The 20,211-nt window shown below is 41.9% G+C and overlaps 1 protein-coding gene across 1 annotated transcript in view; it reads right to left on the reverse strand.

Moving 5' to 3' along the window:
* FAM117B (family with sequence similarity 117 member B) overlaps nt 1–20,211 on the reverse strand; it is a 578,958-nt gene that overhangs the window by 532,328 nt on the left and 26,419 nt on the right. The window contains 1 exon segment of the mRNA XM_053698684.1: nt 1,500–1,651. Coding sequence (XP_053554659.1) covers nt 1,500–1,651 — 152 coding nt within the window.

Below are 20,211 nucleotides of genomic sequence, written 5' to 3' on the forward strand. Positions count from 1 at the left end.
ATAATACCTCTGACAGGGTATTATTCATGATTGCAGCCATGTCCTGCAAAGTAATCGCTATGGGCGTCCCTGATGTACTTGGCGCCATATTAGCGTGCGTCCCTTGAGCGGGAGGCGAAGGGTCCAACACGTGGGGAGAGTTAGTCGGCATAACTTCCCCCTCGACAGACCCCTCTGGTGACAATTCTTTTTTAGATAAAGACTGATCTTTACTGTTTAAGGTGAAATCAATACATTTAGTACACATTCTCCTATGGGGCTCCACCATGGCTTTTAAACATAATAAACAAGTATCCTCTGTTTCAGACATGTTTGTACAGACTAGCAATGAGACTAGCAAGCTTGGAAAACACTTTAAAGCAAGTTAACAAGCAATATAAAAAAATGTTACTGTGCCTTTAAGAGAAACAAATGACAAAATTTGAAATAACAGTGAAAAAAGGCAGTTACACTAACAAAATTTTTACAGTGTATGTAACAAGTCAGCAGAGCATTGCACCCACTTGCAAATGGATGATTAACCCCTTAATAACAAAAACAGAATAATAAATGACAAAAACGTTTTTTTAAACACAGTCACAACAACTGCCAGTCTACTGTGATTGTTACCCTCCTCAAACACGACTTTGAAGCCTTTTGAGCCCTTCAGAGATGTCCTGTATCATGCAGAGGGAAGCTGAATGTCTCTGTCAGTATTTTTATCTGCACAGAAAAGCACTAAAATAGGCCCTTCCCACTCATATTGCAACAGTGGAAAGCTTCAGGAAACTGTTTCTAGGCAAAAATCAAGCCAGCCATGTGGAAAAAAACTAGGCCCCAATAAGTTTTGTCACCAAACATATATAAAAACGATTAACATGCCAGCAAACGTTATATATTACACTTTTATAAGAGTATGTATCTCTGTTAATAAGCCTGATACCAGTCGCTATCACTGCATTTAAGGCTTAACTTACATTAATCCGGTATCAGCAGCATTTTTCTAGCAAATTCCATCCCTAGAAATATATTAACTGCACATACCTTATTGCAGGAAAACCTGCACGCCATTCCCCCTCTGAAGTTACCTCACTCCTCAGAATATGTGAGAACGGCAGTGGATCTTAGTTACTTCTGCTAAGATCATAGAAATCACAGGCAGATTCTTCTTCTAATGCTGCCTGAGATGAAACAGTACACTCCGGTACCATTTAAAAATAACAAACTTTTGATTGAAGTTAAAAAACTAACTATAATACACCACTCTCCTCTTACTACGTCCATCTTTGTTGAGAGTTGCAAGAGAATGACTGGATATGGCAGTGAGGGGAGGAGCTATATAGCAGCTCTGCTGTGGGTGATCCTCTTGCAACTTCCTGTTGGGAAGGAGAATATCCCACAAGTAATGGATGATCCGTGGACTGGATACACTTAACAAGAGAAATGATCCATAATATAGGCGATAAAAATTAATTTGACAAACCAAATCTAAAATGCAAAAACAGTTTACAATCACTTACCTGTGTGGATTGATCTCTCATACAAGGAGCCGTCTGTCCATGATTATCACGAGGCCACTGGCCAGAAAGGTAAGGAGCAGCAAGGGCATCCAATGAAGAAGTACGAAGAATCAAACTGGAAGGACTTGAGGAAGGCTGATTTGATTTATCACCTGATTAAATAAAAAATTAAGTGTAAAATTAATATAAAATCTTGAACACTAAAATCAAATAATCCTGTTATGAGATTAAATGAACATAGAAGTGATGAATTAAATGGACATTCCAGCTGTATTTAAAATGCATATCAGGATGCATGCACCCGTATTGGTTTGTTGTGCAAAATCATTATAAAGTTACATAAAACCGAATTTAAAATGCATTTCAAATGCAGCTAAAAGCACATTTTCCATATGCTTGCAAACATTATTAATTTCATAATTATCAGTCTTTTCAATAACTTTTCTGGTCACACAGCTTGCTGAGTATACAGAAGCAGGTTGTGTACACATCAACTCAAAACTCACTCATGATCCAATTGTGATATCAAATGTGATTGGAACTTGAGCAAGGGTGAGTGTTGTACATACATTTTATCACAACACATATTAAAGAAAAGTTAAAAAGTGCAAATTAAATAAATGAGTGGGTCTTTAAATGTATATTTTATTTACAAAAAGTGTATGTGTGTGTAATCTGATTTCCATATTTCAGGTAAAAGGACAACAATGCAGGTACTTACAGTCTTCCACATCGGAACATTGTTCCGATGTAGACTAATTAGGTCTGCATGCCCTTTCATCTCTCAGCAACCACTTTTTGTTTTTTTTACTTCACTAAACCAAAAATATACCAACTACTTTACAATAATCTGCAATCCATAAAGATTGGCATAGAGGTTCTTGCTGTAGGTTTGGCTACTTGTTTATGGTTTGCCTTTTTTAGATAATGAATAACACCAAAAATAATCAGTCAATTTACTAGCAAGTATCAAACAAATTTTTAAACAGAATCTCAATGTTGCAAACCTCTAAAAAAAACAAATAAAAAAAACACAGGGTCTATCACTGAACAGTCCAGAAAAATTATACTACAGATGCACCTTTAGGCATCTATATCTATACAGATATATAGCTATCTAATATACAAACATGAATGCAAACAGTCTCCGCAAATGTGGGCAGAAGTTGCAAGTTTTCTGCTAATACTGGGCATAAGCAGACATATACTGTATCCCACTTATATTTTCTTTAGGACAGAGGTATATGAAGTTCTGGCATAGCTTTAACTCTGATTCTGTCTGTCACACATAATAATCCCCCCACATTGCTGTGAATATACAAACTCAAGCTACTAGAAATTTAACTGGAGGCTCATGCTCTAGCCCAGTCCTTGATTTTCCATTGGCACCCAAAGATTTAGTCCTGCCTCCTAAATTTTAATTTCATGGAGTTCGTTGCATTGCCCCTCATGCTTCTGAGACACCGCTGCCTGCCGTGTGGTTAAATCTGCAAGCGAATGCAGCGGGCAGCTTAGTAGTAAGCGTGCTTACAATTCCCAGAGAGGCCATACCTCTACCATAAACGCAAGCTTGAGCTCGTTAATAGTTATTGCGCACTCTCTCATAGACTTTCTGGAATAGGAGCAGCAGAGTTTTTAATTGTCCGCATGTTTTTGTAGCGTATGCTACGTGTCATTTCAGGATTAACCCAGAAGATGCGTCACTGCTTGGCTAGTGAAAAGACCAACTATAATCAGTGGAAACGTCAGCACCAAGAGGCAAATGGGAGGTAATGAGAGAACACAAAATAGCCTGAGCACATGTATAGGATAAGAGATGCCAAAAATACAGAAAATTTACTGTCAGCAAATTTTGCTTAAACTGAAAGGGATAGTACACTGTAAAATAGTTTTTAGATTATGTATTTTAATGGAATTGTTATACCAGCTGCAGAGTATAAAATGTATGGGAAATTTTCAGGTTTATTTGTATATATGAAGTAGCTGGTTTTGTGCATTTAAACCACAGCCTACTACAATGGGTTTGTCTGTGAACACCAAAGCTCAATACTTACTGTAGAGAGAACAATGGAAAATTATCATTTTAGTACTAAAAGGACCAGTTCACATTAAAGCTGCAAATGCTTAGCTGCATTAACACACAGTCTTACAATTTAAAACCAATGTATAAACAATAAACTTCGCAATATAAAAAGTTTTATTTAGCTTTTAATTTGTACCGTACCTGTTGCTCTCAGTGCTACTGGAACTCCTAGTTAAAAAGGGCTGGACAACAAAGATCTATTATCACCCCCCTGACCAATCAAGTAAAGCTATTTTAATCCATGCAAATGTTATGTATACTCAATCTTGAGTGTGTATACAATGCCATGAGCTTCACCTGCATGTATCCTAAATAAAAAATGTATTTGCTGTCAAGTTTATTCACTAAAGTAGAGTAGCAAAGGGTTAAATGGAGATTCTTTGGCAGAGGTAAAACATTCTGCTCCCAAGCCGTGATAAAGAAAGCCATGTATAATCTGACTGACCCACAAGCCTGTAAATTACTAGACCTGCATTCCAATTTACAGTTAAACACGGACTCGCTTCCTTGCCGTGACGTCACAGTTGGGGGAGGCACATGGGCTCTGCACTGAAGTGAGTGAAAGCAGACTGGCCGCACGGCCAAAAAATATTTCACTGGGTATTGGTAATGTACTTTGAAAACTGATATTTAAAAATATTTACACATTAAGAAAAACAATTCTTGCAGATTGTTCAGCAATAATGTTTATAACTAATCATACACTTTCATTTAAAATTAGATAACTTTTTGGGTAAACTGTCCCATTAACTTTCCTGCACCCACTGGGAGTGTAATTTATTCTGCTGGCTGTGTTTACTTAGGCCTAGATTTAGAGTTCGGCGGTAGCCGTCAAAACCAGCGTTAGAGGCTCCTAACGCTGGTTTTGGCCGCCCGCTGGTATTTGGAGTCAGTGATTAAAGGGTCTAACGCTCACTTTACAGCCGCGACTTTTCCATACCGCAGATCCCCCTACGCCATTTGCGTAGCCTATCTTTTCAATGGGATCTTTCTAACGCTGGTATTTAGAGTCGTTTCTGCAGTGAGCGTTAGAGCTCTAACGACAAGATTCCAGCCGCCTGAAAAAAGCAGGAGTTAAGAGCTTTCTGGCTAACGCCGGTTTATAAAGCTCTTAACTACTGTACCCTAAAGTACACTAACACCCATAAACTACCTATGTACCCCTAAACCGAGGTCCCCCCACATCGCCGCCACTCGATTAAAATTTTTAACCCCTAATCTGCCGACCGCCACCTACGTTATACTTATGTACCCCTAATCTGCTGCCCCTAACCCCGCCGACCCCTATATTATATTTATTAACCCCTAACTTGCCCCCCACAACGTCGCCGCAAGCTACTTAAAATAATTAACCCCTAATCTTCCGACCGCAAATCGCCGCCACCCTACGTTATCCCTATGTACCCCTAATCTGCTGCCCCTAACATCGCCGACCCCTATGTTATATTTATTAACCCCTAATCTGCCCCCCACAACGTCGCCGACACCTACCTACACTTATTAACCCCTAATCTGCCGAGCGGACCTGAGCGCTACTATAATAAAGTTATTAACCCCTAATCCGCCTCACTAACCCTATCATAAATAGTATTAACCCCTAATCTGCCCTCCCTAACATCGCCGACACCTACCTTCAATTATTAACCCCTAATCTGCCGACCGGAGCTCACCGCTATTCTAATAAATGTATTAACCCCTAAAGCTAAGTCTAACCCTAACACTAACACCCCCCCTAAGTTAAATATAATTTTTATCTAACGAAATAAATTAACTCTTATTAAATAAATGATTCCTATTTAAAGCTAAATACTTACCTGTAAAATAAATCCTAATATAGCTACAATATAAATTACATTTATATTATAGCTATTTTAGGATTAATATTTATTTTACAGGTAACTTTGTATTTATTTTAACCAGGTACAATAGCTATTAAATAGTTAAGAACTATTTAATAGTTACCTAGTTAAAATAATTACAAATTTACCTGTAAAATAAATCCTAACCTAAGATATAATTAAACCTAACACTACCCTATCAATAAAATAATTAAATAAACTACCTACAATTACCTACAATTAATCCAATCAGCCAATCGGATTGAGCTCGCATTCTATTGGCTGTTCCGATCAGCCAATAGAATGCGAGCTCAATCTGATTGGCTGATTGGATCAGCCAATCGGATTGAACTTGATTCTGATTGGCTGATTCCATCAGCCAATCAGAAAATTCCTACCTTAATTCCGATTGGCTGATAGAATCCTATCAGCCAATCGGAATTCGAGGGACGCCATCTTGGATGACGTCCCTTAAAGGAACCGTCATTCGTCGTCTAGTCGTCGGAAGAAGAGGATGGATCCGCGCTGGAGGTCTTCAAGATGGAGCCGGTCGTCATCGGATGGAAGAACATAGAAGATGCCGCTTGGAGAAGATGTTTGCCGGTCCGGATGTCCTCTTCTTGCCGGATAGGAGGAAGACTTTGGAGCACCGGATTATGGATCGCCAACCCCCGCTTGGGTTGGATGAAGATCTTGGAGCCAGGACGGATCGGTGATACCTGGATGGTGAAGACAAGGTAGGAAGATCTTCAGGGGATTAGTGTTAGGTTTATTTAAGGGGGTTTGGGTTAGATTAGGGGTATGTGGGTGGTGGGTTGTAATGTTGGGGGGGGGTATTGTATGATTTTTTTTACAGGCAAAAGAGCTGAAATTCTTGGGGCATGCCCCGCAAAGGGCCCTGTTCAGGGCTGGTAAGGTAAAAGAGCTTGTAATTTTTGTATTTTAGAATAGGGTAGGGAATTTTTTATTTTGGGGGTCTTTGTTATTTTATTAGGGGGCTTAGAGTAGGTGTAATTAGTTTAAAATTGTTGTAATATTTTTCTTATGTTTGTAAATATTTTTTTATTTTCTGTAACTTAGTTCTTTTTTATTTTTTGTACTTTAGATAGTTTATTTAATTGTATTTATTTGTAGCAATTGTGTTTAATTAATTTATTGATAGTGTAGTGTTAGGTTAATTGTAGGTAATTGTAGGTAATTGTAGGTAGTTTATTTAATTATTTTATTGATAGGGTAGTGTTAGGTTTAATTATATCTTAGGTTAGGATTTATTTTACAGGTAAATTTGTAATTATTTTAACTAGGTAACTATTAAATAGTTCTTAACTATTTAATAGCTATTGTACCTGGTTAAAATAAATACAAAGTTACCTGTAAAATAAATATTAATCCTAAAATAGCTATAATATAAATGTAATTTATATTGTAGCTATATTAGGATTTATTTTACAGGTAAGTATTTAGCTTTAAATAGGAATCATTTATTTAATAAGAGTTAATTTATTTCGTTAGATTTAAATTATATTTAACTTAGGGGGGTGTTAGTGTTAGGGTTAGACTTAGCTTTAGGGGTTAATACATTTATTAGAATAGCGGTGAGCTCCGGTCGGCAGATTAGGGGTTAATAATTGAAGGTAGGTGTCGGCGATGTTAGGGAGGGCAGATTAGGGGTTAATACTATTTATGATAGGGTTAGTGAGGCGGATTAGGGGTTAATAACTTTATTATAGTAGCGCTCAGGTCCGCTCGGCAGATTAGGGGTTAATAAGTGTAGGTAGGTGTCGGCGACGTTGTGGGGGGCAGATTAGGGGTTAATAAATATAACATAGGGGGTCGGCGATGTTAGGGCAGCAGATTAGGGGTACATAGGGATAACGTAGGTGGCGGCGGTTTACGGAGCGGCAGATTAGGGGTTAAAAGTGTAATGCAGGGGTCAGCGATAGCGGGGGCGGCAGATTAGGGGTTAATAAGTGTAAGGCTAGGGGTGTTTAGACTCGGGGTACATGTTAGAGTGTTAGGTGCAGACGTAGGAAGTGTTTCCCCATAGGAAACAATGGGGCTGCGTTAGGAGCTGAACGCTGCTTTTTTGCAGGTGTTAGGTTTTTTTTCAGCTCAAACAGCCCCATTGTTTCCTATGGGAGAATCGTGCACGAGCACGTTTTTGAGGCCGGCCGCGTCCGTAAGCAACTCTGGTATCGAGAGTTGCATTTGCGCTAAATATGCTCTACGCTCCTTTTTTGGAGCCTAACGCAGCATTTGTTTGAACTCTCGATACCAGAGTTAAATTTATGGTGCGGCCAGAAAAAAACCCGCGGAGCGTTAACAGCCCTTTTACCGCCAAACTCCAAATCTAGCCGATAGGCTTTTCAATAGCTGAGACTCCAGTATAAAAACTTTCAGTATAGGTGAGGATACCACAGGCTAAATCAGATATTTCAAATGCCAAAATAGGGGTAAAGGAGCTAATTGTAAACAATTTAATACACTCCAGCAGGTAAAATGGATCATTGGGAACATATTAAAGGGGAGAAAAAATGTGGGTGAACTGTCCCTTTAAGTCTGATAAAAACAAAAACATAAATTATGCTTACCTGATAATTTCCTTTTCTTCTGATGGAAAGAGTCCACAGCTGCATTCATTACTTTTGGGAAATAAGAACCTGGACACCAGGAGGAGCCAAAGACACCCCAGCCAAAGGCTTAAATACTCCTCCCACTCCCCTCATCCCCCAGTCATTCTGCCGAGGGCCAAGGAACAATAGAAGAAATATCAGGGTGAAAGGTGCCAGAAGAATAAAAGGACGCCCCACATAAGTTATAGGTGGGGAGCTGTGGACTCTTTCCATCAGAAGAAAAGGAAATTATCAGGTAAGCATAATTTATGTTTTTCTTCTTAATGGAAAAAGAGTCCACAGCTGCATTCATTACTTTTGGGAAAACAATACCCAAGCTATATAGGACACTGAATGCCAAGACGGGAGGGTACAATAGGCGGCCCATACTGAGGGCACCAGACCTGAACCTCTACCCAATAAAAAAAAAATAAAAAAAAAAAAAACGTTTTGTCCGAAGCCGAGAAAATTTCGAAAGGAAAAGCCCCAAGGACATTGACTCGCAGCTGGTTCAGAAGCCAAACTAGAGACCGCAAAACGGACTCAACTGAGCCAACAGTCCTCCAGGAGACACCATCGCCAAAAACCCCAAGGGGACAAGTCAAGGAAAACCGAGGAAACCAAAAGATCCCCTCCAAAAAAGAACACCTCCAATAGTGAGCCCAACTCACAAAGACCCACACGAGCCCAAACAGGAAAGGAGGCCACGCCTATACCAGCGAAACCCAGGATAAACCCGGGAACAGAGACAGAAAAGACTTCTCTCCAACATCCTGCAAGTACTAAATGCAACCAAATAAGGTAAAGTCCTCCAAGCGCCGGAACAGAGAATACCAAAGTATTCAAACACAAAGAAATGTGGAAGAGACCCAGTCGAAAACCCCAAGTTGAAGAACCCAGAGTCCATAACGGGACGACACAGAGGGTACTTGCGAGGAGGAAGAAGCAGTCAAGCAGAAAGCAAACTGCAAAAGCAGCCCTCATACAGAGGGCACGCTCCGGGCAACCTAAGCCACCAGACCCACACACAGGTCACTAAAAGAGGGGACACAAAACCTCAATTCGAGGCCCCCCGAGAAGGAGAGTATACCTTCAGAGCCTGAAGGAAGACGAAACCCCCTTCTAAAAGCAAAGGAGCAAGTTGAAAAGAAAATAGATATCCTAGCAGACTGAGCTAACAAGATAGACTCAGCAATTCCACACATCCAGAGGAGACTGCGACCTGAACGCAGCGCCTTAGACCACTCGGCCATCCTGACCTGCAGACCCCCAACTCAGCTGGACCAACCCAGCCTCAGGGATCCCTAACCGGGGAACAGAAGAATCCCGAACTGGTACATGAACGAGGCGCAAGGATAGCGCAGCCATCGCCACAGAGTACAGCCACAACCCAACTCTGAAACAGACAACAGGACCATAGACCTAAGGATCTAACAAAAAAAAGGCCCCACAAGTCTGACCTGGAACCACCAAGACCCCAGGGGAACCCTTCCCCCCTTTCCGCCTCCTAACAAGGAGAAGCCCCAAGAAAGGACTCCATCTCCATAGGGAGGAGAATATCCCCTAAAGAAAAAAGGGACGAGGCCAGAAGGCAACAACTGTCCTCCAGGCCCGAAGCCACAGCTAATGGAAAGATAAATCCCTAAATTTCCTATAAAAGTACCCCTTACAAGTGGCTCGCAAAGCAGAGACACAGCCAACCCATTTTTCCTGCAGAGAAGGGAATCCACGGATTACACTGGCAAGCTCACCAGGAAATGCAACCGTAAGGTACACCAGAAATGGACATTCAGCGCCAGCAGCTGGGTATGAACCAACAATCCTTGAGGTGCAAGTCACAAAGCTAACCCTAGAGCACCTGGGCTGCTCTTTTGCAAAGAGTAATAAATACTCCGAAAACCTGGTCATCATGACCAGGTCAGATAGATTGAGCAAGGACATAGCCAAAGTTCCCACTACCGTAAAACACCCCGACCAGCCCAGGGATCCAAGACTCTAAAAGAACTCAAGATTGGGTCAGGAAAAAGACCCGAAGCCTCAGCTAGCGGAAGTCTCAGGAAGAAAAAACAGGTCCGGGCACCTAATAGTTCAGGCAACCCTTACCCTAGAACTATACACCCCACCTGGCCAAAAAGCCAGACACCAGGGATCTGAATGCATATCCAGAGAATCCGGATAGCGAAAAGAACTGGAAAACCCCGACCAAAAGAAGGAACCACCCCTAGCCAAGTCCAACGCTCCAACGAGCAAGGCTAGAAGTCCTATGAAGAAGCTTCTCAAGGCCTCAGGACAACATAAGGAATACCTCAAGGTCAAAAACCCCTTCTAGCAGGGCTAGTCTCCCCATCACCTCCACACCAGGCAGAGGACACAGGGAAGAGATAGGCGCTAAGCCTTCCCAGCTTCGGGAAACCCAAGCTAAACAAAGTCCCCACAGAAATCAACCATCACCGGGATACAGAGCCCTAAAAGGAAATACAACTCACCCTGGGTCAATGGAAGCAGACCCAAAGGTCTCATCATTTAAACAGACAGTACACGTCAAAAGTAAGAGCTGTATCTAGATACACTATAAATAGCGTAATGCGCACACCTGCAAGGTGCCAAGAGCTGCACTGGTTTCAAACTGAAAACCCTCCGCAGGCTAGACAGCCTAAACTTGATACAAGCCTGTTGGATCAGGCCAACAAGGCGCAATCCAGAGCCGTAAAAACAAAGGCCAAACCGCTCAAACTGCAGCAATGGGGCACTCCAACCCTCCACTGCATGAGGGACAAAACACTATGTTCTGAAGATATCAGATAGAGTGACGTAGCAAAAAAAAAAAAAAAACTCCCCTGACCCGGTCATCTCGAGTGCTTAGTTGGACATGAAAACCAATGATAACCTGAGCACTCAGCACTTCTACCGTACCAGCAGAGCAGAACAGCGCCACGTGTCTGAACAGCCACAAGTCCGAACAAACCCAACAGTACCAGCCTGCACTTAGGGTCCTAACCGGCAAGCTGCAAAATTCTCCCTCATAGGGAAAAAAGAAAACAGACATAACATAGGACTAACGTGTCCCAAAGAACTTCTGAAGAAGAACAAAGTATCGATACCAGAAGGTTCCCGAAGGAAACAAAACCAAATAAAAGACAGCCCATCGGATACAAATAAAATATAAGGCAACCCAGAGGTTAACGGCAAAATAGACCACAGGTCTGCCCACAGGACAAGCCAAACGGAGCCCTATCTTTCAAAAAACTGGGAAAGATCTCAATCAACTGACAATCAGGAGATTACCATCATCCCCACATGTCTAATGAGGTGCATCATTCGAATTAGGAGACTGAAATCCCCGTATCAGGTAACGATAGGGTCATTCAATAACTGAAAGACATGTCTGAGCAATACGCGAAGGCGCACAATCCTGTAACGAAAAGCACAACACTCATGGACAGTTACACCTACAGGGAACTCTAGAGGCTCTGCCCAAGGCGGAAAGCCCAGGACAATAGGGCACAAGCACGTTCTCAAATAAACGTCTGGACTCTGCAGACGAACAATCGCCACATTATGTGGAAGCGAAAACATGCAGCAACCTCCGGGGGGGAACACGCCACCCTGCATGGAGGAATCAGAAACTGGGTTACCCACATGTGTTAGAAGTATGAATTGGTAGAGAACTCGCTCGGAGGACAGGACCCGGGAGGCGGATGGCTCAGCTGCCCCTTGATTCTCCGAGTCTGAGGAACAATGTCCTCTAAAGCTATGGAATACGGAACAAAACTGATTGACATGTGTCAACGAGGCCCAGTCCGGATTCGTCACCGGACACAGAATCTGAATCTGAAATCAAAATACTCTCAGTATCAGAATCATCCGTAACTGAATCAGAATTAGCAGTGTCTCAGCATCAGAATCCTCCATAACTGGTAGAGGATATATAAATATGGGACTAAAGTAGTAAAAAAAAAAACGGCAACCTGACACCCACAATGGCTGGGGCCACTCACCACCTCCTATGACCAGACCCCTGCGGACTAGAATATTTCCTTTGCCACAAACGGTCGGGAATGCGGAAATTGAAAACGGAACGGAAACCACGCCAGACACAAGGTGAACCGTACAGTCCAAAATAGCACTGCCCAACCAAAAAGCTGCGTCACTTCCAAAGGCCTCAATGTTCCAAACACACGAGCCCCATAAACATCACACATAAGCAGGTTGAATCACATAACAAACATTATTATAAACCCCCCTGTTCAATAACCCACCTCAGGAGATATTAAACCCTCGATTCCAAGATACTAAGAGAGACTCACTGAGACCCTTATGACATTAGTTAGACCCGCAAGGTGGTAGGCCTCTCGGAAAACATTCACATTACAGTACTATTGATGAATAAAGTAAAATGAAACGATCTTACCTGAATCTACAACCGTGGAACAGGAACACAAGCCTTTCAAGTGTGACAGATAGTAACATCGCCTTCACCATGGACTTGAGAGAAGAAAGCAGGCAGCGGAGGTGAAGTTCGACAATGCGATTGCTTGAGGAGCTGTTAACATAAGTCGGGGATGGTTCGTCAGAAAGACTCTCCCTGCATCTCTGGACTCTAACTTTACATCCAAGCCCTCACTGAGAGACTGACAGGACTGCTTAAAAATCCTGTCCATGCAGAAAGATTACTACCCTCCATAAGAGACAAAAAACAAAAATTCTGACATTTCTCTGCCAACCTCCTGGGACGAAAGACAAGAATGACTGGGGGGATGAGGGGAGTGGGAGGAATATTTAAGCATTTGGCTGGGGGTGCCTTTGGCCTCCTCCTGGTGGCCAGGTTCTATTTCCCAAAAGTAATGAATGCAGCTGTGGACTCTTTCCATTTAGAAAGAAAATAACACTTTTTACTAAAAGAAAAGATTAAGGGTAGTCATAATGCATTTTAATAGACAGTGCCATAACTAAGTAATGTTGTGAAATGGCTACTTTTTAACAACTAATGCATTTTAAATACATTTTCCTGCATTAGTTTTGTAAATATTTTATTATATCTTTTCATGTGACAACTCTGAAGAAATGACACTTTGCTACAATGTAAAGTAGTGAGTGTACTGCCTGTATAACAGTGTAAATTTGCTGTCCCCTCAAAATAACAACACACAGCCATTAATGTCTAAACTGTTGGCAAAAAAAGTGAGTACACCCCTAAGTGGAAATGTCCAAATTGGGCCAAAAGTGTTAATATTTTGTGTGGCCACCATTATTTCCAGCACTGCTTTAACCCTCTTGGGCATAGGGTTCTCTAGAGCTTCACAAGGTTGCCCCTGGAGTCCTCTTCCACTCCTCCATGGTGACATCACGGAGATGGTGGATGTTAGAGACCTTGCGCTCCCCCACCTTCCATTTGAGAATGCAGCAGAGATGCTCAATAGAGTTTAGGTCTGGAGAAATGCTTAGCCAATCATCACTTTTACCCTCAGCTTCTTTAGCAAGGCAGTGGTCGTCTTGGAGGTGTGTTTGAAGTTGTTATGTTGGAATACTGCCCTGCGGCCCAGTTTCCGAAGGTAGGGGATCATGCTCTGCTTCAGTATGTCAAGAGTACATGTTGGTATTCATGGTTCCTCAATGAACTGTAGCTCCCCAGTGCCGGCGAGCACTCATGCAGGCCCAGACCATGGACACTCCCACCACCATGCTTGACTGTAGGCAAGACACACTTGTGTTTGTACTTCTCACCTGGTTGCCACCCCACATGCTTGATACCAACTGAACCAAATAAGTTTATCTTGGTCTTATCGGACCACAGGACATGGTTCCATTAAATCCATGTCCTTAGTCTGCTTGTCTTCAGCAAACTGTTTGCAGGCTTTCTTGTGCATTATCTTTAGAAGAGGCTTCCTTCTGGGATGACAGCCATGCAGGACCAATTTTGATGCAGTGTGTGGCGTATGGTCTGAGCACTGAAAGGCTGACCCCCACCCCTTCAACCTCTGCAGCAATGCAGGCAGCACTCTACGTCTATTTTCCCAAAGACAACCTCTGGATATGACGGGCGGAGCATGTGCACTCAACTTCTTGGTCGAACATGGCGAGGCCTGGTTCTGAGTGGAACCTGTCCTGTGAAAACCACTGTATGACCTTGCCCACCATGCTGCAGCTCAGTTTCAGGGTCTTGGCAATCTTCTTATAGCCTTATGCCATCTTTATGTAGAGCAACAATACTTTTTACAGATACTCTGAGATTTCTTTGACATGAAGTGCCATGGTTGAATTTCCAATGACCAGTATGAGTGTGAGAGCAATAACACCAGATTTTAACACACCTCCTCCCCATCACACCTGAGACCTTGAAACAATAACGAGTCACATGACACCGGGGAGGGAAAATGGCTAATTGGGTCCAATATGGACAATTTCCACTTAGGGATGTACTCACTTTTGTTGCCCAACGATTTAGAAATTAATGGCTGTGGCCAAATTTACACTGTTATACAGGCTGTACACTCACTACAGACATAAGTGACGTTTCAGGACCAAATTACTGTCCCTTCCTCTGACAGAGACCAGCGAGTGCTTAACTCTACAAGAATATATATATATATATAGTATATATATATATATATATATATATATATATATATATATATATATATATATATATATATAGTATATATATATTATATATATAAATACCACCAGAAGCAGGGAACCAGCACACTTTTTTAAATATTCAGGCTGCCGGGTGCACTTGCAAGCAAACAAATATCCACATAATAAAGCAGGCACTCTCCGTTTTAATTTTATCGTTTTAATGGTAAACGTTTTCGGGGTCTCCCCCCCGTCCTCAGACCACTTGTGGTCTGAGGACGGGGGAGACCCCGAAAACGTTTACCATTAAACGATAAAATTAAAACGGAGAGTGCCTGCTTTATTATGTGGGTATATATTATATATATATAATATATTATATATATATATATATATATATATATATATATATATATATATATATATATATATATATATATAAATATATATATATATATATATATATATATATATATATATATATGTGAGTGTGGGATCCTGGTTTGGTATTTGTATATATATATATATATATAATTTAGGGCTGCAACTAACGATTATTTTCATAATCGATTAATCAGCCCGATTATTTTTTTCGACTAATCGGATAAAAAAATAAAAATTTTCCTATATTTAAAATAAAATCCACATACTGAGTGTTTATAAATCTAAACTTCCGACTAAAACTTTACATTAAAAAAACAACTGTTGGTACAATTTTTAAGCAGCAGAACAAATTTTTTATATTAAGCAAAACCAAACCACAAACTGAAAAACAGAATTTATGTTTACCTGATAAATTACTTTCTCCAACGGTGTGTCCGGTCCACGGCGTCATCCTTACTTGTGGGGATATTCTCTTCCCCAACAGGAAATGGCAAAGAGCCCAGCAAAGCTGGTCACATGATCCCTCCTAGGCTCCGCCTTCCCCAGTCATTCGACCGACGTAAAGGAGGAATATTGCATAGGAGAAATCATATGATACCGTGGTGACTGTAGTTAAAGAAAATAAAATCATTCAGACCTGATTAAAAAAACCAGGGCGGGCCGTGGACCGGACACACCGTTGGAGAAAGTAATTTATCAGGTAAACATAAATTCTGTTTTCCTCCAACATAGGTGTGTCCGGTCCACGGCGTCATCCTTACTTGTGGGAACCAATACCAAAGCTTTAGGACACGGATGATGGGAGGGGAGCAAATCAGGTCACCTAGATGGAAGGCACCACGGTTTGCAAAAAACCTTTCCCTCCCAAAAATAGCCTCAGAAGAAGCAAAAGTATCAAATTTGTAAAATTTGGTAAAAGTGTGCAGTGAAGACCAAGTCGCTGCCTTACATATCTGATCAACAGAAGCCTCGTTCTTAAAGGCCCATGTGGAAGCCACGGCCCTAGTGGAATGAGCTGTGATTCTTTCAGGAGGCTGCCGTCCGGCAGTCTCATAAGCCAATCTGATGATGCTTTTAAGCCCAAAAGATAGAGAGGTAGAAGTTGCTTTTTGACCTCTCCTTTTACCCAGAATAAACAACAAACAAGGAAGATGTTTGTCCTGAAATCCTTTGTAGCATCTAAATAGAATTTTAGAGGCACGGACAACGTCCAAATTGTGTAAAAAACGTTCCTTCTATGAAACTGGATTCGGACACAAAGAAGGTACAACTATCTCCTGGTTAATATTTTTGTTGGAAACAACCTTCGGAAGAAAACCAGAGCTCAGTACGTAAAAACCACCTTATCTGCATGGACCAGATAGGGCGGAGAACACTGCAGAGGCAGATAACTCCAGAAACTCTTCTAGCGGAAGAAATTGCAAACCTAAAACAAAACTTTCCAAGATAATAACTTAATATCTACGGAATGTAAGGGATTCAAACGGAACCCCTTGAAGAACTGAAAGAACTAGATTAAGACTCCAGGGGAAGAGTCAAAGGTTCTGTAAACAGGCTTGATTCTAACCAGAGCCTGAACAAAACGCTAAAACGTCTGGCACAGCTGCCAGCCTTTTGTGAGGTAAAACAGAAAAAGCAGAGATCTGTCCCTTCAGAGAACTCGCAGAAAATCCTTTCTCCAAACCTTCTTGTTAGAAAGGAAGAATCTTAGAATTTTTTATCTTGTTCCATGGGAATCCTTTAGATTCACACCAACCAGATATATTTTTTCCATATTATTATGGTAAATTTTTCTAGTTACAGGCTTTCTAGGCCTGAATAAGAGTATACTATTACAGAATCTGAAAACCCACGCTTTGATAAAATCAAGCGTTCAAACTCCAAGCAGATCAGTTGGAGGAAAACCAGATTCGGATGGTTCGAATGGACCCTGAATAAGAAGGTCCTGTCTCAAAGGTAGCTTCCATGGTGGAGCCGATGACACCATTCCCAACCAGGTACTGCATACCAAAGTCCTGCGTGGCCACACAGGAACTATAAATGTCACCGAAGCCCCTCTCCAAGATTGATCCTGGCTACCAGCCTGGGAATGAGAGGAAACGGTGGGAATAACATAAGCTAGGTTGAAGATCCAAGGTGCTACTATTGGTATCCAATAGAGTCGCCTTGGGATCCTGGATTTGGACCCGTAACAAGGGACCATGAAGTTCTGACGAGAGGCCATCAGAACCATGTCTGGAATGCCCCCAGTAATTGAGTTAGTTGGGCAAAGATTTCCAGATGGAGTTCCCACTCCCCCGGGATGCTCCTCCATCGCCAGGGAACTCCTTGTAAACCCCCTGATGGTTGATATATGTAACAGTCGTCATGATGTCTGATTGAAACCTTATGAATGTGGCCTTTGCTAGTCGAGGCCAAGCCTTGAGAGCATTGGAATATCGCTCTCAGTTCCATTATGTTTATCGGGAGAAGAGAGTCTTCCCGAAACCATAGACCCTGAGTTTTCAGGGGTTCCCAGACCGCGCCCCAGCCCACCAGACTGACGTCGGTCGTGACAATGACCTATTCTGGTCTGCGGAAGCCCATTCCCTGTGACAGGTTGTCCAGGGTCAGCCACCAACGGAGTGAATCTCTGGTTATTTGATCTACTTGTATCGTCGGAGACAAGTCTGTATAATCCCCATTCCCCTGTCTGAGCATGCACAGGGTGCAATGGTCCTTAGATGAATTCGTGCAAAAGGAACTATGTCCATTGCCAGCAACCATCAAACCTATTACTTCCATGGACTGCGCTATGGAGAGGGAAGAAGAACAGAATGAAGTAACCTGACAAGAGCTTAGAAGTTTTGATTTTCTGGCCTCTGTCAGAAAAAACCTTCATTTCTAAGGAAACTATTATTGTTCCCAAGAAGGGAACTCTTGTTGACGGGGACAGAGAACTTTTTTCTATGTTCACTTTCCACCTGTGAGATCTGGAGAAAGGCTAGGACAATGTCCGTATGAGCCCTTGCTTTTGACAGAGACGACACTTGAATCAGGATGTCGTCCCAAGTAAGGTAATACTGCATGCCCCTTGGTCTTAGCACCCGCTTGAAGGGACCCTAGTACCCTTGTGAAAAATCCTTGAGCAGTTGGCTAATCCGAATGGAAGTGCCACAGGTAATGCTTGTCCAGAAAGGCGAACCTTAGGAACCAAAAATGTTCCTTGTGGATAGGAATACGTAGGTACGCATCCTTTAAGTCCCACCGTGGTCATGAATTGACCTTCCTGGATGGTAGGAAGGATCGTTTCGAATGGGTTCCATTTGAATGATGAAACCCTTAGAAACTTGTTTAGAATCTTGAGATCTAAAATAGGTCTGAATGTTTCCTCTTTTTTGGGAATTATGAAACAGGTTGGAGTAAAAACCCATCCCTTTGTTCTCCTAATGGAACAGGGATGAATCACCTTCCCATGCTTAACAGGTCTCTACACAGTGTAAGAATGCCTGTTCGAAGATAATTGAGACCCGTGGAACCTTCCCCTTGGGGGTAGTTTCCCTGAATTCCAGGAGATAACCTTGAAGAAACTATTTCTAGCCGCCCAAGGATCCTGAACATCTCTTGCCCCAGCGCTGAGCAAAGAGAGAAAGTCTGCCCCCCACCAGATCCTTCCCAGATCGGGGGCCAACACTTCATGCTGTTTTGGTAGCAATGGCAGGTGACTTGGCCTGCTTACCCCTTGTTCCAGCCTTGCATTCGGCCTCCAGGCTGGCTTGGTTTGAGAAGTAATTACCCTCTGGCTTAGAGGGTGTAGAATTTGAGGCTGGTCCGTTTCTGCGAAAGGGACGAAAATTTGGCTTCTTTTTAGCCTTAAAAGACCTATCCAGAGGAAGGGCGTGGCCCTTTCCCCCAGTGATGTCTGAAATAATCTCTTTCAAGTCAGGGCCAAACAGTGTTTTACCCTTGAAAGCGATGTTAAGCAAAAGCGCTCTGCGCGCCACGATAGCAAACCCTGAATTATTCGCCGCTAATCTAGCTAATTGCAAAGCGGCATCTAAAATAAAAAAGAGTTAGCCAATTTAAGAGCTTGAACTCTGTCCAAAACCTCCTCGTACGAAGATTCTTTATTGAGCGACTTTTCTAGTTCTTCGAACCAGAAACACGCAGCTGTAGTGACAGGAACAATGCATGAAATTGGTTGTAGAAGGTAACCTTGCTGAACAAACATCTTTTTAAGCAAACCCTCTAACCTTTAATCCATAGGATCTTGAAAGCACAACTATCTTCTATAGGAATAGAAGTGCGTTTGTTTAGAGTAGAAACCGCCCCCTCGACCTTGGGGACTGTATGCTATAAGTCCTTTCTGGGGTCAACTATAGGAACTCATTTCTTAAATATAGGGGGAGGACAAAAGGTATGCCGGGCCTTTCCCACTCCTTATTTACTATGTCCGCCACCCGCTTGGGTATAGGAAAAACATCGGGGGGCACCGGAACCTCTAGGAACTTGTCCATCTTACCTAATTTCTCTGGAATGACCAAATTGTCACAATCATCCAGAGTAGATAATACCTCCTTAGTAGTGCGTGGAGATGTTGAAATTTAAATTTAAAAGTTACAATATCAGGTTCTGCTTGTTGAGAAATTTTCCCTGAATCTGAAATTTCTCCCTCAGACAAAACCTCCCTCCTGGCCCCTTCAGATAGGTGTGAGGGTATGTCAGAACAGATATTATCAGCGTCCTCTTGCTCTTCAGTGTTCTCTGATAAGTAGGCATTTTGGAAAAAATGCATGCAATAGAATTATCCATTACAGCCATTAATTGTTGTATGGTAATAAGTATTGGCGCACTAGATGTACTAGGGGCCTCTTGTGTGGGCAAAACTGGTGTAGACACAGAAGGGGATGATGCAGTACCATGCTTACTCCCCTCATTAGAGGAATCATCTTGGGCAATATCATATCTATGGCATTATTATCCCTACTTTGTTTGGACATTATGACACAAATATATCACATATATTTAAATGGGGAGACACATTGGCTTTCATACATATAGAACATCGTTATCTGATGGTTCAGACATGTTAAACAGGCTTAAACTTGTCAACAAAGCACAAAAAACGTTTTACAATAAAACCGTTACTGTCCCTTTAAATTTCAAACTGAACACACTTTATTACTGAATATGTGAAAAAGTATGAAGGAATTGTTCAAATTTCACCACAGTAACTTAAA

This window comes from Bombina bombina, chromosome 1 (assembly GCF_027579735.1).
Source record: "Bombina bombina isolate aBomBom1 chromosome 1, aBomBom1.pri, whole genome shotgun sequence".
NCBI classification, from domain to species: Eukaryota; Metazoa; Chordata; class Amphibia; order Anura; family Bombinatoridae; genus Bombina; species Bombina bombina.